Source organism: Bos grunniens, chromosome 21 (assembly GCF_055505025.1).
Source record: "Bos grunniens cultivar Pamir isolate PY7600 chromosome 21, Bosgru_T2T1.0, whole genome shotgun sequence".
NCBI classification, from domain to species: Eukaryota; Metazoa; Chordata; class Mammalia; order Artiodactyla; family Bovidae; genus Bos; species Bos grunniens.
In genome coordinates this window covers 41,613,841-41,640,936 of record NC_141185.1, presented here as the reverse complement: position 1 = coordinate 41,640,936, position 27,096 = coordinate 41,613,841, and the positions used below count along the sequence as shown (strand labels likewise).

Genomic DNA, 27,096 nt, shown 5'->3' with positions numbered 1-27,096 from the left:
TGTTCAGGGTCAACACCGCTGTACAGGCCAGTCTGCCTGTACCTAGTGCTCTCCAGCCCCAAAGAGTGCCCAACCTGGGTCCACCTGCCCCGCCCCTCCCTGGCTCCTGGCCCCCGGCCCCTCTCCACCGCCCCGCCCCTCGTTCCATAGCCCCGCCCTGCAGTGTACAACCGGCCCCACCCCTCCCATTGCCCCGCCTTCCTTACAGTACCTTTCTCTCCGCCTCTTCTCTTCGCCCCGCCCCCTATAGGTCCTATGGCACCGCCTCTCCAGCGCCTACCCTCCCACCCCGGCTGTGCACAGCCGGCCCCACCTTTCCACATGGCCCCGCCCTTACAATTCCTAGAGCCCCGCCTCATATCTCCGCTCCCCTCAGCTACTATCGCCCCGCCCCTGCACGGCACGGCCGGCCCCACCCTTCCACATCGCCCCGCCCCTACAGTTCCTATAGCCCCGCCCAGTATCTGCCTCCCCGTCAGCTTCTATCGCCCCGCCTCTGCAGTGTACAACCAGCCCCACCCTGCCCTGGCGCCCCGCCCCCTATTTATATACCGCCAGCCGTGCCCCGCCCCCGCAGTGCGCCCCTTCTCTGCCGGCTGTCCACGCGTGGCGTCGGTGCGTGTGGGAGGCAAGGTTGCCGCCATGGCGGCCGAGGCCCTTGCGGCTGAGGCGGTGGCGTCGCGCCTGGCGCGGCAGGAGGAGGACATCCGCTGGCTGTGGGCGGAGGTCCACCGTCTGAGGGACGAGCAGCTGAACGCGCCGGACCGCTGCCAGGCCGAGGGGCCGTGCCTCACGCGCGAGGTAGCGCAGCTGCGGGCAGAGAACCGCGAGCTGCGCCACTGCCTGTACCGTCTGCGGCTGTGCCTTGCGGAGGAGCTGAGCCACCAAGCTCGGCTGGAGAGCGCGGCGCGGGCAGAGGCGGGGCGCGCGGCCGCAGGCGCGCAGGTACGGAGGAGGCGGCTGTCTGTCGGGCGGGGCGGTGCGCCGCTGGCCGGGGGTTGGGGGGGCGGCAGGTGCGGATGCGCTGAGGACCGAGGGGCGGCAGGAAGGTGCTGAGACCGGACCTCCTCCCCGTTCCCCCCACGACCCCGCTCGGGCCCAGAGCCCACCGCAGGCCAGACACCCCAGGGCCGCTGCGTTTGCAGCGACTTCCAGGCTGACCTAAGGCAGTGAAGCCTCAGCTTTTCTAAATTGTCCGCTACTCATTTTCTTCGGTGGCAGAAATAGGGTTCTCCTTTCTTTGAAAAAAAAAAAAAATGCTGCGGTGTTTAAAACTCAGTGTTCTTTGCTTGAGCGGAAGACCAGCAGCTCCCTATAGAAACCCTTCCCTTCGTTCTGATGAATGGCTTGTCTGACCTGTTGACGACAGGTGGCTTGGGGTGTTTGGTCCTTGCCTTGTTTCCGGGGCGGGGATGGGGGGAGGTCTGTTTTGAGATTTGCGTGTTTAACCTTGTCACTTAATAGTGTTCTGATGATTGAGGGCACGAGGAGAAGGGGGCGACAGAGGGTGAGATGATTGGATGACATCATCGACTCAATGGACATAAGATTGAGTGAGCTCCTGGAGATGGTGAAGGACAGGGAAGCTTGCCGTGCTGCAGTCCTTGGGGTCGCAAAGAGTCAGACATGACTGAGCGACTAAGCACGCATGCATTTTATTGTTTTGATTCACTTACCTTCCAGTGGTGTAGGGTATTTTAAGTTCTTGCTGTGGCTCAGACTGTGGATGCTCCTCACTTTTTTGCCAGGGGACTGTGGTGTTCCTAGGTAACACCTTCCTGAAATAGTGCATTTAAAGTCGCTGGTGACAGCTCTGCAACCGACTTCCAGGGACATTGTTTAAGATTTGGGGTGGGGAGAATCATTAAAGAGCAAAATACATTAAGTACACTTAGCAAGAATGTATGAAAGTGCACAGACAGGAAGGACCGAACCCCAGAAAACCACTTAACTGTTGAGGGTTGAAGGTGGTGGTCAGGAGAGCCTCTCATGTGGGATGCGTGCTGCCTTCCCCTGTCCCTGTTCCTTAGGCTTCAAACTTGTTGCTCTTTGTGGTCATTGGTATGAGTTGTTTATTATTTCCGTTTGTCAGCCTCCTCCTAGTCAAAGCCCAGAAGAGGACGTTAAAAAGGAGATCGACCCTGACAATGAGGTAAGTCATTGCTGTGGAAATAATAGGTAATTTTATTGTGTATATAATAATAATACATATAAATAATAAATAATATAAATATTAAAATAATATTATATATGGAAATAACCTGTAATTTAAATATGCTTAATAGTTAATTGCCCAGGGGTGTGTGTGTGTGTGTTTGTGCTCAGTCGTGTCCAGCTCTTTGTGACTCCATGAACTGTAGCTCTAGAGCCTGGGAGCCACAACTATTGAGCCTGCACACCTACAGCCCATGCTCCACAACAAGAGAAGCCACTGTAATGAGAATCCCATGCACCTCTATTAGAGAGTAGCCCCCACTCACCAGAACTAGAGAAAAGCCTGTGCAGCAAAAAAGACACAGCACAGCCAAAAATAAAGATTAAAAAAAAAAAAAGCTATCTTATCTTAGAGATGAGACAGCCACACAGCCATAAAGCACTGCTTAGTCTAAGTTGAGACAGCAGAGCTTTTCTTTTGTGTTAAGGAAACTGGCTTTGTTGCTTTTTTAATATAAGTCATTACAGCAACTGGAGAGAACTGATAAAGCACATCAACATTTGGTAGCAGCAGAGGAGGAGTACTTGGCCTCACAGAGATCCCTGGGGTTGAGGAGTTAAGACAAATAGGAGAAACAACTAGAGAACAAAGTCAGATAGTGTATCAGTTAAGGGCTGAGTTGTGTGGCTCTGTGCACACACTTGCTAAGTGTGCAGAGAAGGGCGATGCCAGTGGGTATAGCAGTTGGAAGAGGAGGGCTTTGCATGGCTTGGTGAGACCTGGGCTTCCCTGGTGGCTCAGTGGTAAAGAACCTGCCTGCCAATGCAGGAGCCTCAGCTTCAATCCTTGGATTGGGAAGATCCCCTGGAAAAGGAAATCCAGTATTCTTGCCCAGAGAATCCCAGGGGTAGAGGAGCCTGGTGGACTGCAGGCCATGGAGTCACAGTCAGACAGGAGCACACAGGAACTTAGTTGGGAGGGGTCAGCCCTGTAGAGGGGAGTCTCTAGAGGGTGGGAGTTAAAGCAGAGCCTAGGAGAAGGCAATGGCACCCCACTCCAGTACTCTTGCCTGGAGAGTCCCATGGACGGAGGAGCCTGGTGGGCTGCGGTCCATGGGGTCGCTGGGAATCGGAGGCGACTGAGTGACTTCGCTTTCACTTTTCACTTTCATGCATTGGAGAAGGAAATGGCAACCAACTCCAGTGTTCTTGCCTGGAGAATCCCAGGGACGGGGAAGCCTGCTGCACTGCCGTCTCTGGGGTCGCACAGAGTCGGACACGACTGAAGCGACTTAGCAGCAGCAGCAGCAGCAGGGGCTGGTGCAGGGGGATGCCATGGGCCTACTGAGGAGGGTGGGGCTTATTTAAAGCTGAGCAGTTAGAAAAAAAGTGGGCTGTGTGTGTTAACCTTACAATATTCTGTATTCTGATGGCTTTCAGGTGAAGAATCCACCAAATTTTATGAAGGAAAGATTGAAGTTTTTTGAAATACTGAAGAAAGATCATCAGCTCTTACTTGCCATTTATGAAAAGAAGGGAGATTCAAGCAATGTGATCACAGTAAGAGTGGCTGATGGGAGAACAGTGAAAGGGGAAGCTTGGAAAACAACGCCTTACCAGGTGGCTGCAGAGATTAGGTAAACTGTAGTGTGGAGCAGATAGTGTTAAGTGCTGTGCCAGAGTTTGGTGGGAGTGTGTTCTTGGGGCTGCTGAAGTATTTTTTTCTTAATTGAATAAATTAAATGTAATCAGTTTATTTATTCCCTCTTGGCTTCTAAAGAGGCCATTTAATAAGTAATTTAATATCAGAATACAGTCTCTACCTCTTTAAAGTGTCCAACTTTTAGAGTTCTAATAAAAATAGGTAGTAGAGAAAAGTGCCTATAATCCTTGACAGGCGACATGATATTGACTTGGTTTATCATCAAGATACTTCCGTGAGATTTTACAGGTCTTTTGTCAGACTTGACTCCAAGCCATTCTTCTGCCAGTAGATAACCATGGGTGAGTCTTTGGACCAGTGTGGGCAGATCCCTCCAGCTGTCCAAGCCTGTTTTCTTATACCTTAAGTGGAAATGACAATACTTTCATCATTTACCTTATAAGGTTGTAAATATTAAATGAAATAATGTATATGGAAGATACTCTGAAAATTAAAACCTCTCTAGAAATGTACAAATAAGGCTTACTAATTATAAATTGAAGATGTATGTGTTAGACCTATGATCAGCCCTAGAATAGGTGCTTTGATCTTCCTAGACTTTAGACACTTCAGTGAAGTTACATTGTTCTGACTAATGTTAATTCCTGGCATTAAATAAAATTCTGTGGAAGCTGTAGCTTAGAACTGCCATGTAAATAAACTTATTATTTAAAAAGCAAACTTTTCAACAATTCAGATCCTCAAATTCCTTTGAAAGCTGTGGTTAAGATTGTGTTTTTTTATCCTATTACATCATATACCCTCGAGGGCCCTCCCATCTGTTCCTGTGCTTTCCAGGAGAGATGGATAGATGCATGGGGAAAATGGGCTTTGAGGCAAAAGTAAACTTCTGTTTCTTCGTGGAGAGTCATATGCATGTTAGTGAATTGAAGTCTGAGCTGCCCTGCACTGAAGAGACGGTCCAAGCTCGGGAAACAAGGTCATTTCATCCTAGGCCGTGTTCTTCGTTGCACTGTCAGTGACATTCATTTCCACAGGCACCAGGTTAAAACCACCCTAGAGTTTGATGACAGAGGGGTTGCAGGAGTTGTCTACAAAGTAAAATTGTCCAGAGCTAAAGGATGGGCCTAGCCACATCAGACATACCTGATAAGAAGAAAGCAGAGGTCATGATATTACCTTCAGGTGGCAGAACTCAGGGATACAGTCACTGAGTGGCAGACCGGGGCTTATTTTTAAAATAGAAGAACAGTGTAATCCCCAACTTTTTACACCCCTTTATGGATTATATAATGTAGCATCACACCAGAAATGCAAAATTATAAGAACTCAAGAGTAGCAGGCTTTAATATACCTGTCTCAGTTCTTGATCAAATAGGCCAAAGTTAAGATGACATGGTCTGAATGGTAACATTTAAGGTGGGCTTCACGGCTACTCCCTGGTCTCTGTTCTGTGGCCCACACGGTGCCTTCTTTCTTGGGACATGTGGTTGTGCTTTCAGCTCCTCAGAATAAGATGCAGAAACATACAGTTAGCATTCTGTGAACAAAATGAAATCCATTGTGAACTCAGTAAACATTAAATGGCAACAAGACAAAACAAAACTAGGAAATTAAAAACTTAAAGATAATCAGGTGAAGGGAAATAAAAACAAGTATTCTTAGGAATAGAAAGGAATATGCTTAGAAAATACTTCTTTTTAAAAAACTATTTATTGATTTGACTGTGACGTGTCTTGGTGGCAAACAAACTCTCAGTTGCAGCATGTGGGATCTAGCTTCCCAACCAGGGATCAAACCCTCTGCACTGGGAGCTCAGAGTCTTAACCACTGGACCACCAAGGAAGTCTCAGAAAATACTTATTATAGGAGAATACATTTCAGCATCTGTGGAATAAATCTGAAGTGGTGATCAGAAACAGATTTGTCTTGCTTGAAGGCTTTTATTATCGAATAAGAAAAAAGTGAAATGACTGAGAATTCAACTCAGGCAGTTAGGACAATTAAACAAGGAGGAAACTCTAAAAATGTGACTTAGAGAAGTAACTGAAAAACTCTTGGTAAGGGTGCAGTGAGGTGGCTGGATACAAAAATAAAGTTAAAAATAATAGTTTTATTAAGTTATTCTGCCTGTTGCCTTGGTTTCCTGAGAGTGGATTGCATAGATGATTCTTCCTGCTCTGAAGGAGCGTAGTAGGCCTTCCGAAGTGCAGTGCTTAAGGTCCAGATCATTCAGGCAAGGATGGGAAGATTTGAAATCACTTTGGAGAAATAGCTGTGCATAAGAATGACACCACAGAAAGGGAAATGACAGATGTGAGAAAAATGCGCCATATAAAACAAATGATTGCTCCTTACATAGTTTTTCACATTAATAGGAAAAAGATGAAAACTTCAGAAGAAAATAATAGTCTTAGGAATGCAAATTAATTGTGTATTATATCTATTGGTCTATCAAAGGTTTATTACTAACAGTTAATATTGATAGAGTTTGGGGGGAGTGGCCCTGCTAGAGGGGGGAACACAGAGGTGCTGTGTCTTTTTTAAATGTTTGAACCCCAGTCCTGACCCAGTCATCCTGTACATAGCCAATTATCCTCAGAAAACACCCCCACAGAAAAAAATGGGCAAAGGACACTTGATAGCTCAGTGATGAGTAGCTCTTGGCTTGTGGTCCCCACACCAGCAGCACCGGCGTCACCTGGGAGCTTGATAGAAGAGCAGTGCTCCGGGCCCCTCGGGAATCAGTCAGTCACCTGTGCTGCCAGTGCCCTTGGGGCTCCTGACTAAACTGCTGCCGGAAGAAGCCCCTCAGAGACCGCAGCTTAGATAAGACAGATGCCACATTCTCCCCTTACAGTGTGGCGGAGGCCTCCTGGCGGGTATCTCTGGTCCAGGCCGTTATCTATGGACCCTGGTCTGCCCTTCACCATCTTGTCACTCAGCCGTCCCTTAGGTGGGGTTTGTCTGCGTCTGGGGTACAGGCTGGGTGTCACCCACGGACCAGCTCACAGGCTAGGGGAGGAGCAGCTGAAGAATGAGGGTGCTTTGAGTCCAAGACCCCAGAGTGGCACACTTTAATCCCCTAGGGGCTGTGAGCTAATATGAAGTCACAGGCCCTGCTGAGCCGTGGGAGAATGGAGACACAGCTCCTACTGACCTAACGCATTTCCAGTCCAGGTACTCTTGTCACGGGAGAGAAGGCTCTTGGCATCAGGGACAGTGTCTCCCAGCCGTGTCCCTTGATGTCCACACCCCTGTGAGTAGCCCCCTGTCTCATGCCCCACCGTCCCTCCTCTCTCCCCTGTGAGTCAACTCCAGGCACCCCCAGCGGCAGCAGAAAGCCCGGGACTGAGTTTAGACACAACCGCCTTCCCCCCTCCACCCATCAGCCGGCGGCAAAGCAAACTAACAGACAATGGGTTACAGTGAGGAATCAATGCAGTCACGGTCATTTGGGACACACAGGAGCAGTGCAGCTGGCACCGAGGCAGTGTTCAGGAGCCCTCGGGTCCTGTTGGCTTGGGTTGGCCTGTCTGGCCACCCTTTGTTCTCTGGGAGTAGCTTGGTTGCCCATTGTCCTCTGTTGGGCCTGGTTTTGCAGTTTGGAAGGTCCATCGTCATCCTTTGCCCTCACCTGCCACGTCTCAAGTGCGGACAGCCACTGGGTATGGAGGCTGCGTGTTTGGTGCCGCTCCCCTGGTGTACATGGTGAAGCTGGGGGTGGGGGTCTCCGGGCTCCTCTGAGGGTCAGTCACGGGTGTCTGTGAGTGGGGCTTATGGTTTGTTCTGCAAAACAGTTCCCTCAAGCAGTTAACTGAAGTAGGCCTTTCACCAGAACCTTCTAATCAGTCTCACATGAGCGTAATCTTCCTAAAGAGTTCTCCTAGACCGGGACTTCTCACCCTTTTATTCCTTGGCTTTGTACTTGACTCATTTGTCTCTTCCTCCATTTAATGGACCAAGATTAGACATACCATAGGCCGGGGGAGAGTGGCTCCCTTACTCTTACCTGTGCAGTTGGACGGGCCCATCTTGTCTGTCCCTGCGTGGACTCTGAGAAGGGCTGTCACTGCCTTGCCACCTCTGCTGCAAGCAGAACAGGTCTCACCTGAGCATCCCATGGTCTGGTGTGTGCATGCTCATTTGCTTCAGTCATGTCTGACTCTCTGTGACGCCATGGACTGTGGCCCACGAGGCTCCTCTGTCCATGGGATTCTCCAGGCATGAATACTGGAGTGAGTTGCCATACCCTCCTTCAGGGGATCTTTCTGACCCAGGGATCAAACTCACATCTCTTAAGTCTCCCGCATTGGCAGGCAGGTTCTTTACCATTAGCGCCACCTGGGAAGCCCTCTTGGTCTGGTTGTCCTTGTTGTTTAGTCAGTCAGTTGTATCCCACTCTTTGTGTCCCCATGGACTGCAGCACGCCAGGCTTCCCTGTCCTTATTTATCTTCCAGAGTTTTACTCGAACTCATGTCCATTGAGTTGATGATGCCATCCAACCATCTCATCCTCTGTAGTTTTTTGCTATAAGTCACAGGAGTTCCCTGGCATATCCCAACATTCTGCCTTTTCATTACCTGTTTGCTCATGTGCTACAGGCGTTGTGAGCAGATCTTTTGCCTGCAAGTCTTACAAGATACTTTATTTCGCTGTAACAAGAGTTGTTAGCTCTGCGCATCTTAGTATCTCTCCTTGTAACCGCTGCCCATCTGCTAAGCCAGTGCCATATAATTTGTCTTATTACTTCCAGGTCCTTGTTTCTGTGTTAGTTAAGACACAGGCTAAACTGCTGCAGTGGAGGCCACAGAAAACTCCATGGCTTAAATGTGGTCAGCATCTCTCAGAGCAGTCGGGGGGTGCAGGGTCCAGGCTGGGAGGCAGTGCTTCTCCATACCCTCATTTGGGGACGTGAAGTCCTTCCGTGTGGCTACTGGGTGGTCTGGTACAGTGTTGCCTTGTCTGTGTGGTCCAAAGGTTGTAGCTCACTTGTGTTCCATCCACAGAGGGCCGGGAGGGGGTGGATTGGTGCCCTGCATAGTCTAAAGGCAGAGATGTGGCAGTGTTTCTGCCCATCTCCTCCACGTTAGCCACACAGCCCCCTCCTGCTGCAGGGCCGTCCAGACGTTGACTGTAGAGTATGGAAATGATGGACTGGAGGGGCCCTGAGCTGCCTGGCCTGGCCAGCAGAGAGGAAAACGAGATTCTACTCCTTTGACAGTAATACTGAACATCTATTAAGTTCTGATTATGAGTACACCTTGTTTTTGTTGTTGTTTAGTTGCTCAGTTGAGTCTGAATCTTTGCGACCCTGTGAACTCTAGTCTGCTGGGGCCCCTCTGTCCATGGAATTCTCCAGGCAACAATACTGGAGTGGGTTGCCATTTCTTTCTCCAGGGTATCTTTCCGATCCAGGGATCGAACCCCCATCTCCTGCCATCTCCTGCATTGCAGGCAGTCTTTACCACTGAGCCTCCTGGGAAGCCCACACCTTATTTTATCCTCAGAATAAATATATGAAGAAGGTCCTGTAATTCCCGTTTTACTGATAAGGAAAGCAAGGCTTAGAAAAACTGAGTAAATTGTTTAGGGTTCAACCTGAGGTTGGCCTGACCCCAGAGTGTGTGCTCTTAACCACAGGGGTGTGCCCCGGCTCAGGGCACTCACAGAAATACAAATGAAAACATTACATTGCCAAGAAGACATAATTTTGTACTCCCTGAGATCACAGAGAAAGGTATTCTTGGGCCCTCTCCAGGTAGGAAAATTTGGCAATGTAGTCCAGTTAAGCTGTTAAAAGTTCAAAGCCCAGGTTTACTTATAGAATTTTCCTGAGAAAATAGTCAGGAACTAAGATATATTTAATATTCAATGAATATTCAGGAATATTCACTGCAGCATTATTTGTCACTGCCAAAATAAAACAAGAAAAGCAAAACCCTCAAATTATAACCGAAATGCCCAGAAATAGTGGGTGCATTAGGCAAATCTTAGTTCTACTACAGCTGTCAGGTAGCATGTTTTACAAGTCTGTCTGCTGTTGGAGAAAATGTCATGGTTTACTGTTATGTTTAAAAAGTGAATGCAAGTCACTCAGTCATGTCCAACTCTCTTGCAACCCCATGGGTCACAGTCCATGGAACAGTCCATGAAACAGTTCTGTACAGTCCATGGAACTCTCCAGGCCAGAATACTGGAGTGGGTAACCTTTCCCTTCTCCAGGGGATCTTTCTAACCCACGGATTGAACCCAAGTCTCCCGCATTGCAAGTGGATTCTTTACCAGCTGAGCTACCAGGGAAGCCAAAGTTTAAAAAATAGGTTATCAGATAGCATAAGCAGAATAATACTTTCAAAGTTTTTATATTGATGTATAAATGTTGTGAGTACTTATCTCTGGGTGGTAAGATGTATGTGATTTTGTTTCTGTGCATTCTGTTTTCTGAATTTTTACAGTGAACAAATCATATTCCTTTTGTACTTAAATGTCACAAAATTTTTAAAAAAATTATCCTATTAGTTTACATTTGTACTTTCCACTTAAGAAAGAAACAAACCCTGGAAATTAATTTCATGTTTTGTTTTAAGGAATAGCTTTAGTCTGTTATGGGTTAACCCCACATGACTGTCCTTTCCCCAGTCAGGAGCTAGCGGAAACCACCGTGGTGGCTAAAGTGAATGGGGAGCTGTGGGACCTGGACCGCCCGCTGGAAGGGGACGCCACTGTGGAGCTCCTCACCTTCGAGGATGAGGAGGCCCGGGCCGTAAGTGTCTGAAAACCAGCCGACCACACTTTGGGTGTTTATGTTGTCAGATACACCTTGTACAAAGTCACACACTAAAGGGTAGAACAGTGGGTTTTGTGATCTTCTAAGTTTGGTGTTTAATAAATCTAACATTCATGACACTGTATTTAAAAGTGATTCATAAAGAGCATAAACAAAATAAGTAATGAAATATATAGCTTGCATATGTGTGTTAGTTTTTCTCACTTAAGGAGTAACAACTGTCACCTAGCTTCATACCAGATGCCACCCTGGAACTTGTAAACCTGTGTTGATTTCCTTGGTCAGCTGACCAGCGTCCAAGGTGCTGGGTGCATGTGCCCATCCTGTGGGCGGCAGAGTTCATGACAGGTGGAAGGGATAGTAAGCAAATCAAACAGCTAGATGCTTTCAGGTTGTGTCAGCCTCTGGAGAAGGTCAAGTAGGAGCCAGTCCGGAGCAGCTGTGGTGGCTGGCCTGGCAGGTGGTTTTAACCTTTTCCTGAGGTCAGAATCCTGCTGAGACCTGAGCAGTTTCCCACACAGGTGGGCTTTTGGTTGACCTGCAGACATGTTCTTTAACAGTGGGCTGCTAAGTGCCTTCAGTCTGTCAGGAATATGGGTAGTGGGGACAGGGGACCACCAAACTTAATGTTCCACAGAGGGGTCAGCCTCCTTGACGTTCTCTCCCCCGGTGTTCAGTGACACCATGAAAGATAAAGCATTTATCATATTATCACGGGAAATCTTCCTAGAGTGCCTGATCAGTCCACCCCTGGCACTTGGTGTCATGCTGTAGGGCTTCCAGAATAGTTGTGGTTGCTCATGAAAATGAGAGTTACCTTCCAGGCTCCAGCCCTAGCCCTGGTGTACATTATCTAGGTGAGACCCAGTGACATTGTCACAAAGGTACCATGTTAATAGTATGCAGAGCCCAAATGATTAAGTAACTTTTCCTTCCAAGAGACTCCTCTGCCTTCCTGAGTCCTCTTTCAAACTTCCACAGCCATGTGTTGTTTAGCATGTGAAGACTGCTGTGTAGACGTAAAATCTTGTTAACGTGAGCGATGTCAGGAAAGCCACTGTGGCTGCATCTCTGACTCAGAAAGGTTGGCCAGAGGAGGAGGAGGAAGGGAGCCAGTGCTCACACTCACAGGTGGCCCTCTACATTGGGCCTGAACCAGCTCTGGGTGGCTGCTTCATGGTCCAGCTCTCTTCTACTCATGGTTGAGGCTCAGAAGAAAATGGTTTAGGAGCCGGGGTCAGCGCTGCTCAGAGTAAAGCTGCAGGAGAAGCACACAGCTGGCCGGTGGGGCAGCGGTGGGGTGGGGTGGGGTGGGGACACAGTGGGCTCCAAGGAGGGCTCAGAAACAGGTGGGTCTCAGCAGTCTGCAGAGACGACACTGCCTGTGTCCTGGGGTCTGTTACCTAGTGCTGTACCCACATGCTCACTCGTTCCTGCATCTGCCTGGTGGCTTCCCATGATGCAGCTATGGCCTGGCCTCTGTCCCACCACAGGTATACTGGCACTCCAGTGCCCACGTACTCGGGGAAGCCCTGGAGCTCCACTATGGGGGCCTCCTATGCTGCAGCCCACCCGGCGACGGCAGCTTTCACTACGACGTGTACCTGGAAGACAGGTAACCCTGAGAGCCTATTTGTCAGTGCATTCTATCTGATACAGGACATGATTACAGATGGGCTAACCGTTTGTGAAAATTACTATTTTTTATGAGTGTAGATTTGAGGGTAACTTCTCAAGTGGTTTTCTTTCTTTCCTCAAGAAAGACATGATGCACTATTTATCTAACCTGAGGCTCGTTAGGGCAGACTATTGATTCGGACCAGAGTGGTCAGGTTAATCCCCGGAGAGCAGGTAGACCTCGTTGTGATGGTCAAGGGCGACGTGTCCCCCCAGCCACACATCCTGTGGCTGGTGCCAGAAGGGCCAGTCTCTGGAGGTTTCACATTCCCTATGTCTGTGCATGAACTCCCAAGCCACAGGCCCCACCTCAGCCCTCCTTACCTGTCATGACTGTATATGGAAACCTTCTCAGCTGTCAAACTGAAACCCAAGGGTCCTCCCTACCCCTGGCCCTCATCCCCCACCCTGTCACTCCATCCAGTTCTGCCCATTTTGTCCCTTCAGTAGTTCTCCCCGACCCCGCTTCTCGCTCCTTCTGCCTTAGTGTAGACCCCTGGCATCTGTAGCCTGGTTTCCTGTGGTTCATTCTACCTCTAGCTGTTACCTCCACGCTGCCTGAGCGCCCAGTGCTCTGTAGCTCCTAGCCCAGTCAGCTCATCCCCTGTGAGCACCCCTCCCCATCAGAGTCATCTCAGAATGTGTAGATGCCTATGTGCCGGGCTTGAGCTGCTGGCTCCCCAGTAGAGATCAGCCTGTCCTCATGGGCTCAGCCATCCAGTCGGGGGAGACAGACAGAAACAGATGCACCACCGTTTGCTGCGGGAGGTGACAGAGCTGTGGGACAAGCAGGTGGGCACTCAGCCAAGAGCTCAGTGACCTGGAAGTAGGGTGGGATGGAGGATGGTAGGAGCTGTCCCAGAGCATCCTAGGCCTCTGTGGGGCAGCTCTGGGCCTGGCAGTGGGGGGGTACGGCTCACGAGACTGGAGGAACCTGAGCACAGACAGTGGAGGAGGGAAGGAAGTGGGAGTTAGGGGGAACATGTTGAGTCTCTGAAGTCCTGGACCATAGAACACCATGTTCCTCTGGGGAGAAAATTGATCTGCTGATGATTAGGGTCTCAGGTCACAGATTCTGTCCCAGCGGTCTGTCGCTTCTGGCGACTGTCGCTTCTTCCCTGCAGGGCCGTGTCCAGCGCAGAGCTGCCGGTGCTGGAGAGCATGTGCCAGGCCATCATCAAAGAGCAGCAGCCATTTGAGAGACTGGAAGTCAGCACGAAGGTCCTCCTAGACCTATTCAAGGTGATTACGGGGGGACTTGAGCAGTGATAGCACACTACTGCTTTAAACAAATGGTCAGTCCCTGCTCACCACATTGTTCCTAACGCTTGGTTCAAATTTGTAATGCAGATAGAAGTAGATGAAGGGCCGGGAGAATAGTGTTAATTTGTGTGTTTTATAAATCTGATTAATCTTGAGTTTTGTTAGTACTCCAGCTATTGAATATCAACAATGTTAATAATACCATATAAAACTCTGGCTTTTCCCCTTTTCTTTGGGGTTTTCTGCTAATTTTTCAAATAGATTCTAGCCTGGAGTAACCTGTGTAAAACTTCAACTTTCTCTTTTTATTGTTCAAACTAATTTACTTAAATATCTTCTAAGTTTTATTTTTAAAATCATAAATATCAAAGAAAACATAATTTGAGAGTGTGTGCAATATTGTTAGTTTTGTGGGCTTGAATTAAAAAGTAGATTTGGATTTGGTAAAAGTTGCAGCTGCTTTTTTTCTGTGTGTGGTAAACTATCCAAAATATAAAAATTACCATTTGAATCCCGTTCTAAGTGGACAGTTCTGTGGTGTTAAGTACTCGCACGCTGTTGTGCAACCACTGTCAGCGCCCATCTCCAGAGCTCTGCACCTCCCAGCAGTTACGCCGAATCCCCTTTTCCCACCCCTTCTGTCTCCTTGAGACTGCTCTAGGGCCTCATCAGGTGGAATCACACAGTAATTGTCCTTCTGAGTGGCCTGTCTCAGTGTTGTTTGCTCAAGGTTCATCCATGTCACAGCAAGTGTCAGAATTGCCTTCCTCTTTGAGGCTGAATAATATTCATTTCACTGTGTGGATGGACTGCCTTTTATTTATTCACTCTTTGCCAATGGACATCTCTTGATTACTAAGAAAAATGTTACTACGTGGGTGTACTCGTATCTGTTCAGGTCCCCACTTTCAGTTCTTCAGTGTATACCTGGAAGTGGAGTTGCTGAATTATATGGAAATCTTATGTTTAATTTTTTGAGCAATTGCTATGCTGTTTGCCACAGTGGTTGTACTGTTTTACATTCCTACCAGTGTGAGCGTTCCAGCTTCTCTGTATTCTTGCCAATTTGACTTTTTCTTTCTCTCCCTTCCCTTCCCTTTCCCTTCAAAAAAATAAAATAACTGTTCCAGTGGGTGTGAGGAGGTACCCTATTCTGGTCTTTATTTGTATTTCTCTAATGGCTGGTGAGAACATCTTTCCACATGCCTGTTGCCATTTGTAGATCTTCTTTGGAGAAATGTCTGTTCAATCCTCTGCCCACTTTTGAATTGGGTTGTTTGTTTTTTGGTGTTGAGCTGTAGGAGTTCTTGATATATTCTGGATATCAATCTCATATTAGATATGTGATTTGCAATTATTTTCTCGCATTCTTTGGGTTGAGAACTAAACTCCATCAAAACTTTGTGAAGAAAAATGACTTGATTTTAACGTGTAAGTACACAACAGTTAAATCATACAAATCTATTTTTTTATCCTAACAATTACCTCCTTTAAGTAGTTATTTAATACAAAGTATCTGGCACAACAGTAATAATGATGAAAGTAGAAAAGTGCTAAGTTTTTTAATGTAATAATATCATTTACCATAGACTTTGTTTTAATTTTTTGTTCAGATTCATAATGTAGCTGTGTCTTCAGAATTTTATTTATTTCGTGTAGTTAAAGCTGAAATCTTCTAGAACAGTCCAGTCTAATAATGCCATTCCCAAATCTGAGCCATGTATGTCATCTGAAATTTTCTGGTAGTCACATTTTAAAAGTAAAAGAAAGGTGAAATTTATCTTTATAACATTTTATTTAACCCAACAAATCAAAAAATATTACTTCAACATGTAACCAACATAAAAAGTGATTTTATGTTCTTTTTTTTCACATTGTGCTTCTGGAATCCAGTGTGTTTTGGCCTGGCGGTGCCCCTCAGTTCAGATCAGTTACGTGTCAAATGCTCAGGGCCCACACAGGCTCTGGGCACCCATCCTGGACGGCACAGAACCAGGTGCTGAGCTCCATGTGTCCCCAGGGTCTCAGCACCTAGAACATAGCAGACACCCATTCAGTGTTTGTTGGGAAAAGGGAACATCTTTTCCCACTTAAACGTTTTATGCAATACTATTTGGGTGTGTTTTTCTTTGTAGTACAATAAATTTAAATGCCGCATCCTGAAGGAGAAGGTGGCCACGCCAACGACCACAGTTTACAGGTAACGTGTGTGTGTGAATTGTAAACTCTGCTCAGTTATGCATCTGAAGGCGTTAGCAGAAGCAAGTTTGTCTTTGAGTGGGAGGCCTGATTGTAAGTTTGCATGGTTGACAGAGTACTCCTTTGTGTAGGGACTCTGAAATGTCACCACAAAGGGAGGTAATGATTTTCTCATTTGTATTTATCAGGATGGTACTAAAAAGCCACAGGATTCCGTGGTGGCTCAGGGATAAAGAACCCTCTTCCCAAAGCAGGAGACATGGGTTTGATCCTGCTTTGGAAAGATGCCCTGGAGGAGGAAATGGCAACCCACTCCAGTATTCTTGCCTGGAGAATTCCATGGGCAGAGGAGCCTGGTGGGCTACAAGTCTATGGGGTCACAAAGAGTCAGACACAACTTAGCAACTAAACAATAACAAACCCACATTCTGTTTTGGGGATGTTAGCTATAGAGTGCTTCTCTCCTTGCAAGTGAAACTGTGTTCTCAGGGCCTCATGTTTTGGGGGGCTGTTCAGGAAAGGAATTCTGTTCACCCTCCCATGTTCATATTGGAGGGCAGTGGAGCTGTAGTGGGCCATCTCCTCAGGTATGATTCTCTGCCTCTCACCACACTCTCCACTATCTGGGGGCCAAGAGCATCACCCTCTATGCATCAGTAAGGCAGAATAGAAGTGGTGGATAGCAATGACCATGGGAGCCCAAACCCAAACCCTTAGTTCTACTATAGGTCAGGCTCCCAGCCCCCCTTATTGTCCGCTTGTTCAGCTGCCTTATGGGTACCGCTTGTCCACACTCCTGGTGTCCCCTTCTTTGGCTGCCTGTGACCTTCTCAGTCCCATCAGAGAAGACTTGTCCCTGTAATAAATATGACCACAGATGTCCTGTATAGGGCACTTCCTTTCCACACTCAAGTGCTGTGGTTCTGTGGCTTACCTGTACCGTAAGTAAAGTCACACCCCCTTCATGCACAGCTGTGCACAGTGTGTTTCCTGAAGAGTCATGTGAACACGTGGCCACTTTATGCTGCAGGTGGATACCATGCTTGTTTTTACCACTCTCCAGTGACCTGATAAGATTTTATTATTTATTACCTGTAATACAAATAAATGTTAGCATACCATTTCAGAGTTTAAAAACAAATGAGGAAATTGACAAGATATGGTGAGTTTTAAATTTCTGACTTTTAATACTTGATCTTCTGTGGTTTTTAAATATAATTTTATTTCTTTATGGCTGTGCTGGGTTGTCATTGATGTGCGAGGGCTTTGTCTAGTTGTGGAGAGTGGGGGCTACTCTTTGTTGCAGGCCCTAGAGCACCCAGATTTCAGTAGTAGTGGCACACGGGCTTAGTTGCTCTGCAGCATGTGGAATCTTCCCGGACCAGGGCTTGAACCCATGTCCTCTGCATTGGCAGGTGGATTCTTATCCACTGCACCACCTGGAGACTCCCTTTTTGTTTTTTTTTTTTAAACATTTCTTAGGTCAGCATTAACACTTATTTTATCAATTGGAATGGCTTGTGTCTAATTTTTTGAACATAAATGACTTTTTTCCCTATGGGGTTATTTAAAGATTGACTTATTTAAGTCTTTCTTACTAATCAGGCATTTTTTTCCATTTCTCTTGAGCATTAACTTACAATCTCCTTTTTGGACAGAGAACAGTACATAAATCCCGGTCATTCAAAGAAATGGTGTTTTCATGATTAAAACTTCATTCTACTTTGAATAATCCAGTCCCTTTATGTGTTCATTATAATTTTTAACTTTTTAACTAGTGAACTTTAAAAATATTTAAAATTTGTTGGAATAGTTCTTTCTTTACTAAATTTCTCTTGAATTGGTTGACGTTAAGTCACCTTTTCTCTGACCTGCATTGTTGCTATCTTAACTCTGTTCATGTTTCTGTACATGGAGAAAAGTCTACTCTTGTTAGGGTTTTATGACCCCTTGTTCATTACAGGTGCAGGCAAATGCTTTATAGTGGTTTCATCTCTGATCTAAACTTTTGCATCATATAATAAACCAAAATACAAGTAGGCATTTTGTTATAAAACCAGAGGGCCTGAAAACAAGCAAAGAAAACCCTTGCATTTATATATTTATTTAATAGAGTTTATTTTTTGGAGCAGTTTTAGGTTTGCTGCAGAATTTAGAGGATGGACAGCGAGTTCCCATACACCCCTGCCCCTGTGTGCATGTGGCTTCCCCATGGTCAAGATCCGCTCCCCCCATCCGGAGTGTGACATGAGTTATATAGTCCATCTACACTGCCATGTCTCTGTCACCCGAATCCAGCATTTACATAGGTTTCAAGCTTGGTGTTGTGTGTTCTGTGCATCTGGTGAAGTTTATTTTTGACTTAAATTATCAAGTGAATGTATTTTTTATATCTTTCATGTAATTTTGGTTTTGAAAATGAGTGTAGAGGGGGAAAGTGGATTTTTGATTTTCCAACAGTGAAGATTAAGAGCCTTGTGTGTGTCCAGCTGTTTGCGACTCTATGTACTAAAGCCCTCCAGTCACCTCTGCTCATGAAATTTCCCAGGTAAGAATACTGGAATGGGTTGCCATGTTCTCCTCCAGTAGATCTTCCTAATCCAGGGATTGAACCCATGTCTCTTGCATCTCCTGCATTGGCAGGCAGGTTCTCTACCGCTGAGTGACCTGGGAAGCCCTTTAAGAGCCTCAGGATGTGTGTCTGTCTGCAAAGTTTCTTTCCAAAGATTCTGTGGCTTCTGTATGCGACCTGAAGGGGGAAGATTGGGATCTAAGACCGGGTGACTCGCCTCTTTCCTGCACCCTAAATTAAAAATGGATTCACACTAAGTTGTTCCTGAATTAAACACTGCCCCAGAACATAGAACATGGTTTCCAACCAATAGTCCCCAAAGCTGTAACTGTGTCTGGACATGTTTTAAATATTTCACCACAGGTGCGGTCCACTAGTTGAGCTTTGTAAAGGGCCTCACGTAAGACACACTGGAACTATTAAGGTCATAAAAATTTTCAAGGTAAGGATTGATTTTTTTCTGATATAGTCAACTTTAAGTGAACTAGATAAGATAGTAGTTCAATAATATCTTGTATAATATGAGCACTGTGCCACTTTCAAACACCACATGTGTATTTGACTTTTGTATAGGCTTCTAAAAATAATACAGTGTTTTAGGATTGATAATTAGAACATTTTACATAGCCTTTGATTTTCTGTCATTTAACCTTACTGTAAGTTTCACAGTACATTTCATTTTTATCTGTAAAAGTATTCTGCATACTCTTGTTTTCTTGAGTTGTTCTAATGTGAACAAGAGTGTTTATCTTCCATGAGAATAATATAATGTAGGAAAAGGAGGGAAAACAAAGATGGAGTGGTATGATGCCGAAAACGCGCTGTGGGAGCGAGAGGCCTGGGACTGATGGAGCTGTCCTGACCTGTCTTGGTTTTCTCAAGGCGGGAGGAGGCGGGTGGAGGAGGGGGCCGGCTACCACACCCCTTTCTCCTTTACTGCCCTCTTCTGGGTAATGCACTTGGTGCTTGCCTTCTCTCATTTTCACACTTTCTCACTTTTCACTCCTAGAACCCACAGCAGACTGACTATGTAATTTACTGATTAATGATGTAATTTGGAGTGGGAAGATTTAATTAGAAACAATCTAAGATTCTAAGTCTACAAGAAGTCCCCTGTGAGTCAGCTGTGCTGATGTTTGGGTAGGAAGTTGTGTATAGTCCCTCATCCCTTGGTGTCCAGGATGCTTGGCTTATATCCAAGTCCAAGGCAGTTCAGCCCCTGGTATGAACCACCTGCACATATTAGTATTTCAGAGCGGTTTACTGCTCACCAAGAGTTTGACGTATTTACCCGAATCTTGTCTGATGTCTAGAATTCCTTGGCATATTGGGCGGACAACCCTGAGATGGAAATGCTGCAGAGGGTCTACGGGGTGTCCTTTCCTGATGAGCAGCGGATGGCTGCCTGGGAGGAGCTCCAGGAGGAGGCCAGGGCCCGGGACCACAGGACGATTGGGAAGGTGCGCCCGCCAAGTGCTGCTGAGCTGCTCTGTGACCAAAGCTTGGAACCAGACTGTCCTAATGCTGACATTTCTTCTCCCCTCCTGTCTTCTGTTTCCCTGGCACTCATGGTTTACTGCTGAGTTCTTTCACACTCCTACCCCCAGTGTCTACTAACCTTTTTCCTTCTTGTATTTCCATTAGATTTAAAAAATTGCACTTCTCTCTTGTTTTTATAATGACACAAAAATTTTTAAAGAAAAAAGAGTGTGTACCTGATAGTATACTTTGTATTTGGGAAGCAGAGCAAGAACAAGACTTGCAAGCAGGTGGACCTGGTTTAACTCTCAGTCCTCCACGTGGGAGCTGTGATGTGAGGGGCCGGCGCTCACTGTGGAGCTCCATGTCCTTTGCTCTGCTGGGTAGTGTGTGGGGTGGCAGGGGACGGACACTGGAGGGTGGTGGCCACCCAGGCGGGCTCTCAGCATGACGGCCATGCAGAGGTCACTGCCACTCAGAGCCCACCTCCAGCAGTGAACTTTCCTGACCTTTTGCCGTGTCGTCTCCTTGTGAGGTCCATACCCCAAGGTGCCAAGTAAGAAATTGGCAGTAAATCCCAGGTGAAATAAGAGTTAAGTTCAAAGCTGAGTAATCATAAATATGAGTTGTAACTTCACATGCACTTTTATATAAGTCAGATTCATGTATTTGGAATGTCAGCTATTAGAACTTGGAAATAACTGAGTGTATGTTTTATTCTAGCATATCATATGTGTACAGTAAATATGGAACAGCAGTGGAATTTGAGACACAATTACTTTTTCAACCTAGGAACAGGAGCTTTTCTTTTTCCATGATCTGAGCCCCGGAAGCTGTTTCTTTCTTCCTAGAGGAGCCTGCATTTATAACACACTGATAGACTTCATACGAGTAAGTAATTTTTAAATATTCTATGCTTATTCAACTCCATTTTGTATTTTACCATTTTCTCTCATCATAACATAGCCAAGCATTTCCATTGATTTAATTTTAATAATATTCAGAATTTTGAACCTCCAAGAGAAATGCTGCATTGTGCCTTCAACTAAAAACAATGAGACAATTTGTATTTTCCTTGAATTTCATTAAATGTGTCTCTTGTCCGTGTGAGTTTCTAGAGCACATATCGTACAAAGATAAACTTTAGACCAACTGTGGAACTCCCTGTGAGAGAGGAAGGAGGAAATGTTCTGTGTGACACATTACCACCTGAGATTGCAAATGATGGTGGCCTTAAGAGGATGTTTGACACAACTCCAGATCTCTGTACGTTTTAGATTAAGGTTTAAGAGGAATATCCTGAGATTGCCACAAAAGCACTGAAAAGCCTGCTTCCATTTCCAGTATCCCATCTTTGTGAAGCAGGGTTTTTTGCAGTGAAAGTGAAAGGCATTCAGTCATGTCCAACTCTTTGCAACCCCATGGACTGTACAGTCCATGGAAATCTCCAGGCCAGAATACTGGAGTGGGTAGCCTTTCCCTTCTCCAGGGGATCTTCCCAACCCAGGAGTGATCAAACCCAGGTCTCCTGCATTGCAGGTGGATTCTTTACCAGCTAAGCCACAAAGGAAGCCCAAGAATGCTGGAGTGGGTAGCCTATCCCTTCTCCAGCAGATCCTCCCGAACCAGAAATCAAACCAGGGTCTCCCGCATTGCAGGTGGCTTCTGCAGTGACAGCAGCCAAAATGGGATCATGGAGTAAGCTGGACATACGCAACGCACTCCAGGTGTCACTGTTTTCCAGCGCCCCTAGATGGGACCATCCAGGCACAGGAAAACAGGCTCAGGGCTCCCACTGATTCTGCATTATGGTCAGTTGTATAATTATTTCATTATATATGACAGTGTAATAACAATGGAAACAAAGTGCACAATAATTGTGGGCTTCCCAGGTGGGACTAATGGTAAAGAACCCGCCTGCCAATGCAGGAGACCTGGGTTTGATCCCTGGGTTGGGAATATCCCCTGGAGGAGGGCATGGCAACCCACTCTAGTATTCTTGCCTGGAGAATCCCATGGACAGAGGAGCCTGGTGGGCTAGAGTCTGTCCATGCAGTCCCAAAGAGTCGGACACGACTGAAGCGACTTCACACACATGGACACACACAATAAATGTAATACACTTGAATCATCCCAACCTCCCCCACCCCTGCCGCCAGTCATTGGAAAAATTGTCTGCGCCCAAACTGGTCCTGGTGCCAAAAATGTTGGTGACTGGTGTTATATACTACGTACAATTATATTATGAAATGAATATGTGCGTGTATGCTTGCATGCTAAGTCGCTTCAGTTGTGCCCAACTCTTTGCGGCTATGGACTGGAGCCTACTAGGCTCCTTTTTCTGTGGGATTCTCCAGGCAAGAATACTGGAGTGGGTTGCCGTATAAGATGAATATACTTAATGTGAAAAGTATACTGAGCATACATGAATCTTTCTTTTATGATCCATAAGGTACCACGCTTAAAACCAAGGGCATATTAGCTGTGAACTGATGTAAGGCATGATCCTGAATTTAGCAGTCCTTGTCTGGGTTATGCCCTGCAGCTATGCCCTGCCCCAGCAGATTTCAGCTCTGTGCGCCTGTCTCCTTTAGGAGCAGCACCACCAGCGCAACTTCACGGAGGTCCTGTCCCCCAACATGTACAGCTGCAAGCTCTGGGAGGCTTCTGGACACTGGCAGCATTACAGTGAGAACATGTTCACCTTTGACATTGACAAGGACACTTTCGCCCTTAAGCCCATGAATTGTCCAGGGCACTGGTGAGTATGAAAAATGAAGCAGATCTGTACCTAGCAGGTACTTCACTACAGTTAGTTTTTAATGTTATTTTGCTTTTTAGAGTTAAGAGGGTCCTTTAACATGAAGAGCGGTGTTTAGAAATCATCTTTACCAAGTTGTTTCATTCTGAAGGATGAATTTACTTTTAAAATATGTTTGCTCTTTGCCAGATGTAGGCTGTTGGCTGGAAAACATTTAGTATTTTGTGCTTCTCAGAGGATAATATTACCCATCAATTTTATAAATTATTACATTTTTCTTCCCAGTGGTAATATACTTCAGATATACATATTTGCAGAACATTTAGTTCTTACATGCTATTTGGGTTGATTATAACAAGACCAGTGAGCTCACAATCAGTGACTGGATTTCATTGATTCTAAGATGCATTCCCCCCCGTATTTCAACATCCCTGAAATTGAGACGTGTCTTATAGTTGGTATCTTAGCATTATGCCATAATTTAACTCATAGTTGTTTTCTTTCTTGGTTGTACATAATGTAATGGTCCATCTTACAGCCAAGGTTGTCTTAGAGTCTATGAAAGAATGTAATTATCATAAAGCTGCATAGGATGCGAATGCAACCTTGTCAGAGAAGTAGATTTTACGACTGGAAGTGAACACGTACAATTTTCCACCAAAAAATATCCCACCTATTGTAGCTTCATATCAACATACACAGTTTCAGTAAATTGACCTTAGAAGGTAACTACTTGAAAGAAACCTCTGAATACTGAAAAAAACTCTTTGCCCTTTTCAGTAAAGACTAAAGGAAGTTAAACTCTGTGGTAACTGCATATAAAAGATATGTATTTATCTTTAATTTTATGAAAACTGATATGTAAATATTCTATGGCCTCTTTTTTTAAACAAAGGTGGAGGCTAAAACCTAGTGCTTTGCCTTTTCCAAACACCTGTGTTAACTACTTCTTAACTCAGTTTCCCATTGGGTACCAGTTGAAGCTGTGATTTCAGTATTATTACAAGAAAGCTGAACACAAGCAGAGAGTGTAATTTTGTATTTTCTTATATCAGAACAAGGAATCAGGATCACAGTAGCTTAGTGGTGATGGGCTGTGGGAGCAAGGGTTGCTTCCTGCAGGAGAGAGGCCTTTCATGCAGAGAGAATATTAGCAGGGTGCTTTAGACACAACCATTTCCTCCTGGAGCTCATGAGCAGAGTGGAGAAGGAACAAATACACAGACAGTCAGTTATTGAAGAAGTAAGACCAGTGTCAAAACTGCGGCAATTCTGGGTGTTCTTGGAGCCTGAGGCTCAACTGACCAGCCCCTCTGGGGAGTGTCCAGGGCTGCCTCACTTAGGAAGTAGCCTTTGAAATGGATTATAGATGGTTGAGAATAGGAAGCAGTATTTCTGGAGGAGATGATTGGGTTCTTCCTCAGAGTGTGCAGTGGTGTAAATACAGCGTTCAGTAATTCATGGGAGAAGAAATTTCTTTTAATTGGTGATCTAAGAACCAGAATCAGGTGTTTACAAATCCCGAGTCATTTAATTGTTAACTTACTAACATTCAGATGGTTACTGCATCTCTTCTGCAGTAAGGAAACACTGTGTGCCCCTGTGTCTTTTCTAGTCTGATGTTTGCCCATCGTCCACGGTCTTGGAGGGAAATGCCGATCAGACTTGCTGACTTCGGGGTTCTTCACAGGAATGAGCCATCAGGAGCTCTGAGTGGCTTGACCTGCGTCAGGCGCTTCCAGCAGGATGACGCTCACATCTTCTGCACAGTGGGGCAGGTAGACGGGAACTCAGGGACGCATTGTCAGCACAGGTCCACGGTGGAGTAGGTAAACGGGGACTAAGGGAGGCATGGTCAGCATGGGTCCATGTTAGGGCAGGTAAACAGGGACTCAGGGAGGTGTGGTCAGCATGGGTCCAGTGTGGCTGCCTTAGACGCATTGCTGGGTCTTTCAGAGTTGCTGTGAACTGAGTTGTTCAGTCTAGTCTCTGAGGTCGCATCAGTTCCAACACATTCTTTTGTATTGTTTTTTTTAGATTCCACATATAAATGATCTCATATGAATTTTGTCTTTCTCTGTCTGACTTACTGCACTTAGTATGATGATCTCTAGGTTTATCCATGATTGCTGCAAATGACATCATTTCTTTCTTTTTCTGGCTGAGTAATACTCCATTGTAGATACGCACCATATCTTCTTTATCTGTTCCTCTGTCAGTGGTCATTTAGTTTGCCTCCATGTGTTGGCTATTGTGAATAGTGCTGCGGTGAACACTGGGGTGCATGTATCTTTTCAAATTAGAGTTTTCATCTTCTGGATATATGTCCAGGAGTGGAATTGCTAGATCATATGACAACTCTATTTTTAGACTTCTAAGGATGCTCCATACTGTTCTTCATAGTGACTGTGCCAATTTATATTCCAGCACCAGTGTAGGAGGGTTCCCTTTTATCCATACACTCTCCAGCATTTATTATAGACATTTTGATGATGGCCATTCTGACTAGTATGAGTGATACTTCATTGCAGTTTTCATTTGCATTTCTCTAATAATTATTGATGTTGAGCATCTTTTCATGTGCCTGTTGGCCATTTTTACATCTTCTTTGGAGAAATGTCTGTTTAGGTCTTCTGCCCATTTTTTGATTGGGTTGTTTGTTTTTCTTGACCTGAAGTCTATTTTTTTTTCTTTTAAGCTTCTTCCAACTTTAATATTAATTATTAAGTAACATTATTTTAAGGGTATTGGTGAAATGTTGGATGTGTTTGTTTTTCAGTTTTGCCTGGAAGTTAGAATTTACTTTTTCAGGTTTTTATCTAAATTCAAATTCAAATTGCCATGCAAAGGGCCACTATTAAACGGTTTGACCTAATAGACAGTTATAGACCCCTCCAATCAATAACAATGGAGTACACATTCTTTGAAAGTGCCCACGGGACATTTTCCAAGATAGACCATATTCTGGGCCATAAAATGAGTCTCAATAAATTTAAAGGGATTCATTTCATGCAGAATATGTTCTCTGGGGCTTCCCTGGTGGCTAAGTGGTAAAGAATCTGCATGCCAATGCAGGAGACATGGGTTTGATCCCTGGTCTGAGAACTAAGATCCCACATGCTGTAGGCAGCTAACCTTGTGTGCCACAGCTAGAGCTTGTGCTCTGAAGCTTGTAAGCCCCAACTACTGAGTCCATACACCCTAGAGCCCATGCTCCACGAGAGAAGTGACTGAAATGAGAAGCCCATGCACTGCAACTAGAGAGTGGGCCCTGCTCACCACTAGGGAAAAAGCCTGTGCAGCGATGAAGACCCAGCACAGGCAAAAAAAAAAAAATTTAATAAATAAATTGTTTTTTTTAAAGTTCTCTGGCTGCTTTGAAATTGAGGTAGAACTCAATAACAGAAAATTATCTGGAAAATCCCCAAGTATTTGGAAAGTGAGTCATACACTTCGAAATAACCATTTGTCAAATAGGAAATCAAAGGGAAATTAGAAAATATTGTACACTAACTTGTGCACAACATGAGTTTGAACTGCCCCTGTCTATTTCTACACAGAAGTTTTTATGAATACATACAACACTGCTCTGTGAGTCACAGTTAGCTAAATCTGCAGGTGTGCAACTGCAAACCGAGAGCCAACTATACAGTTATGCATGGGTTTTTCATTGTGTGAGGGGCCAGGACTCCTAACCCCAGCTGTGTTCCAGGGTCAGCTCTATACCAAATGAAATGTAAAAGAAACACAATATATCAGGATTTTTGGGATGCCATTAAAATGGTACTTTAGAGGAACACCCACATTAGAAAAGAAGAATGTTTTCAAAGAGATAGCCTCAACTTCTACTTAATAGACTAGCGAAAAGAGAGCAAATTACATTAGAGATGAGCAGAAAAAAGAAAATAATAGCACAAAAAAAACCAGTGAAATAGAAAAAAGAAAAACAATATGCAATATCAACCCAGAGGCTGGGTCTCCTGGATCAATAAAGTTCATAAACCTTTAGTTTTGTCAGAGAGAAAACTAATTAAGAATATCAAGCCTGGAAAATTCCCTGGCAGTCTAGTGGTTAGATCTCCATGCTCTTATTGCCTGGGGCCTGGGTTTGATCCCTGGTTGGGGAACCAGGATCCCACAGTCAACAATGTATAGCAAAAACAGAAGAAAAAAACTTATGACTCAGAGATGTGACATTCCTGCAGATTCCACAGATATTGAAAGGATAATAAGGTAATAGAATGAACGTGCTTACACCAGTAGATTTGACAAATTAAATTAAATGAACAAATTCTTTGAAAAACACAAGCTACCAAATTTTACTCAGGAAGAGATAGATTATCTGAGAAGTCCTTTGTTTATGAAAGAAGTTGAGTTGGTAGTTAGCAACCCTTCCACAAAGGAAACTCCAGGCCCAGAAGGAATCACTAGGGAATTCTACCAAACACTTAGGGAAGGAGTCATGCCAAATTCTGCTCATTCCTGGCAGGCATTAACGGGGACCCCTACACCCACCCTGTAATGTCAGTGGAGACTA

At 45.3% G+C, this 27,096-nt stretch overlaps 1 protein-coding gene across 15 annotated transcripts in view; it reads left to right on the top strand.

The window, feature by feature from the left end:
* The first annotated feature begins 496 nt into the window (after positions 1-496).
* TARS3 (threonyl-tRNA synthetase 3) overlaps positions 497-27,096 on the top strand; it is a 44,223-nt gene continuing 17,623 nt past the window's right edge. For 9 of the 15 annotated variants that reach the window (XM_086364107.1, XM_086364105.1, XM_086364102.1 and 6 more), the window contains exons 1-12: positions 497-945; positions 2,093-2,152; positions 3,595-3,791; positions 10,461-10,584; positions 12,102-12,223; positions 13,410-13,527; positions 15,684-15,748; positions 18,683-18,761; positions 19,633-19,779; positions 20,591-20,689; positions 22,393-22,559; positions 24,175-24,337. In XM_086364107.1, coding sequence (XP_086220233.1) covers positions 643-945; positions 2,093-2,152; positions 3,595-3,791; positions 10,461-10,584; positions 12,102-12,223; positions 13,410-13,527; positions 15,684-15,748; positions 18,683-18,761; positions 19,633-19,779; positions 20,591-20,689; positions 22,393-22,559; positions 24,175-24,337 — 1,644 coding nt within the window. In that variant the 5' untranslated portion in view covers positions 497-642. Of the gene's footprint in view, positions 946-2,092; positions 2,153-3,594; positions 3,792-10,460; positions 10,585-12,101; positions 12,224-13,409; positions 13,528-15,683; positions 15,749-17,205; positions 18,296-18,682; positions 18,762-19,632; positions 19,780-20,521; positions 20,690-22,392; positions 22,560-24,174; positions 24,338-27,096 lie in introns of those variants that run through there. The other 6 variants (XM_086364114.1, XM_086364111.1, XM_086364110.1 and 3 more) reach the window with 3 other exon arrangements.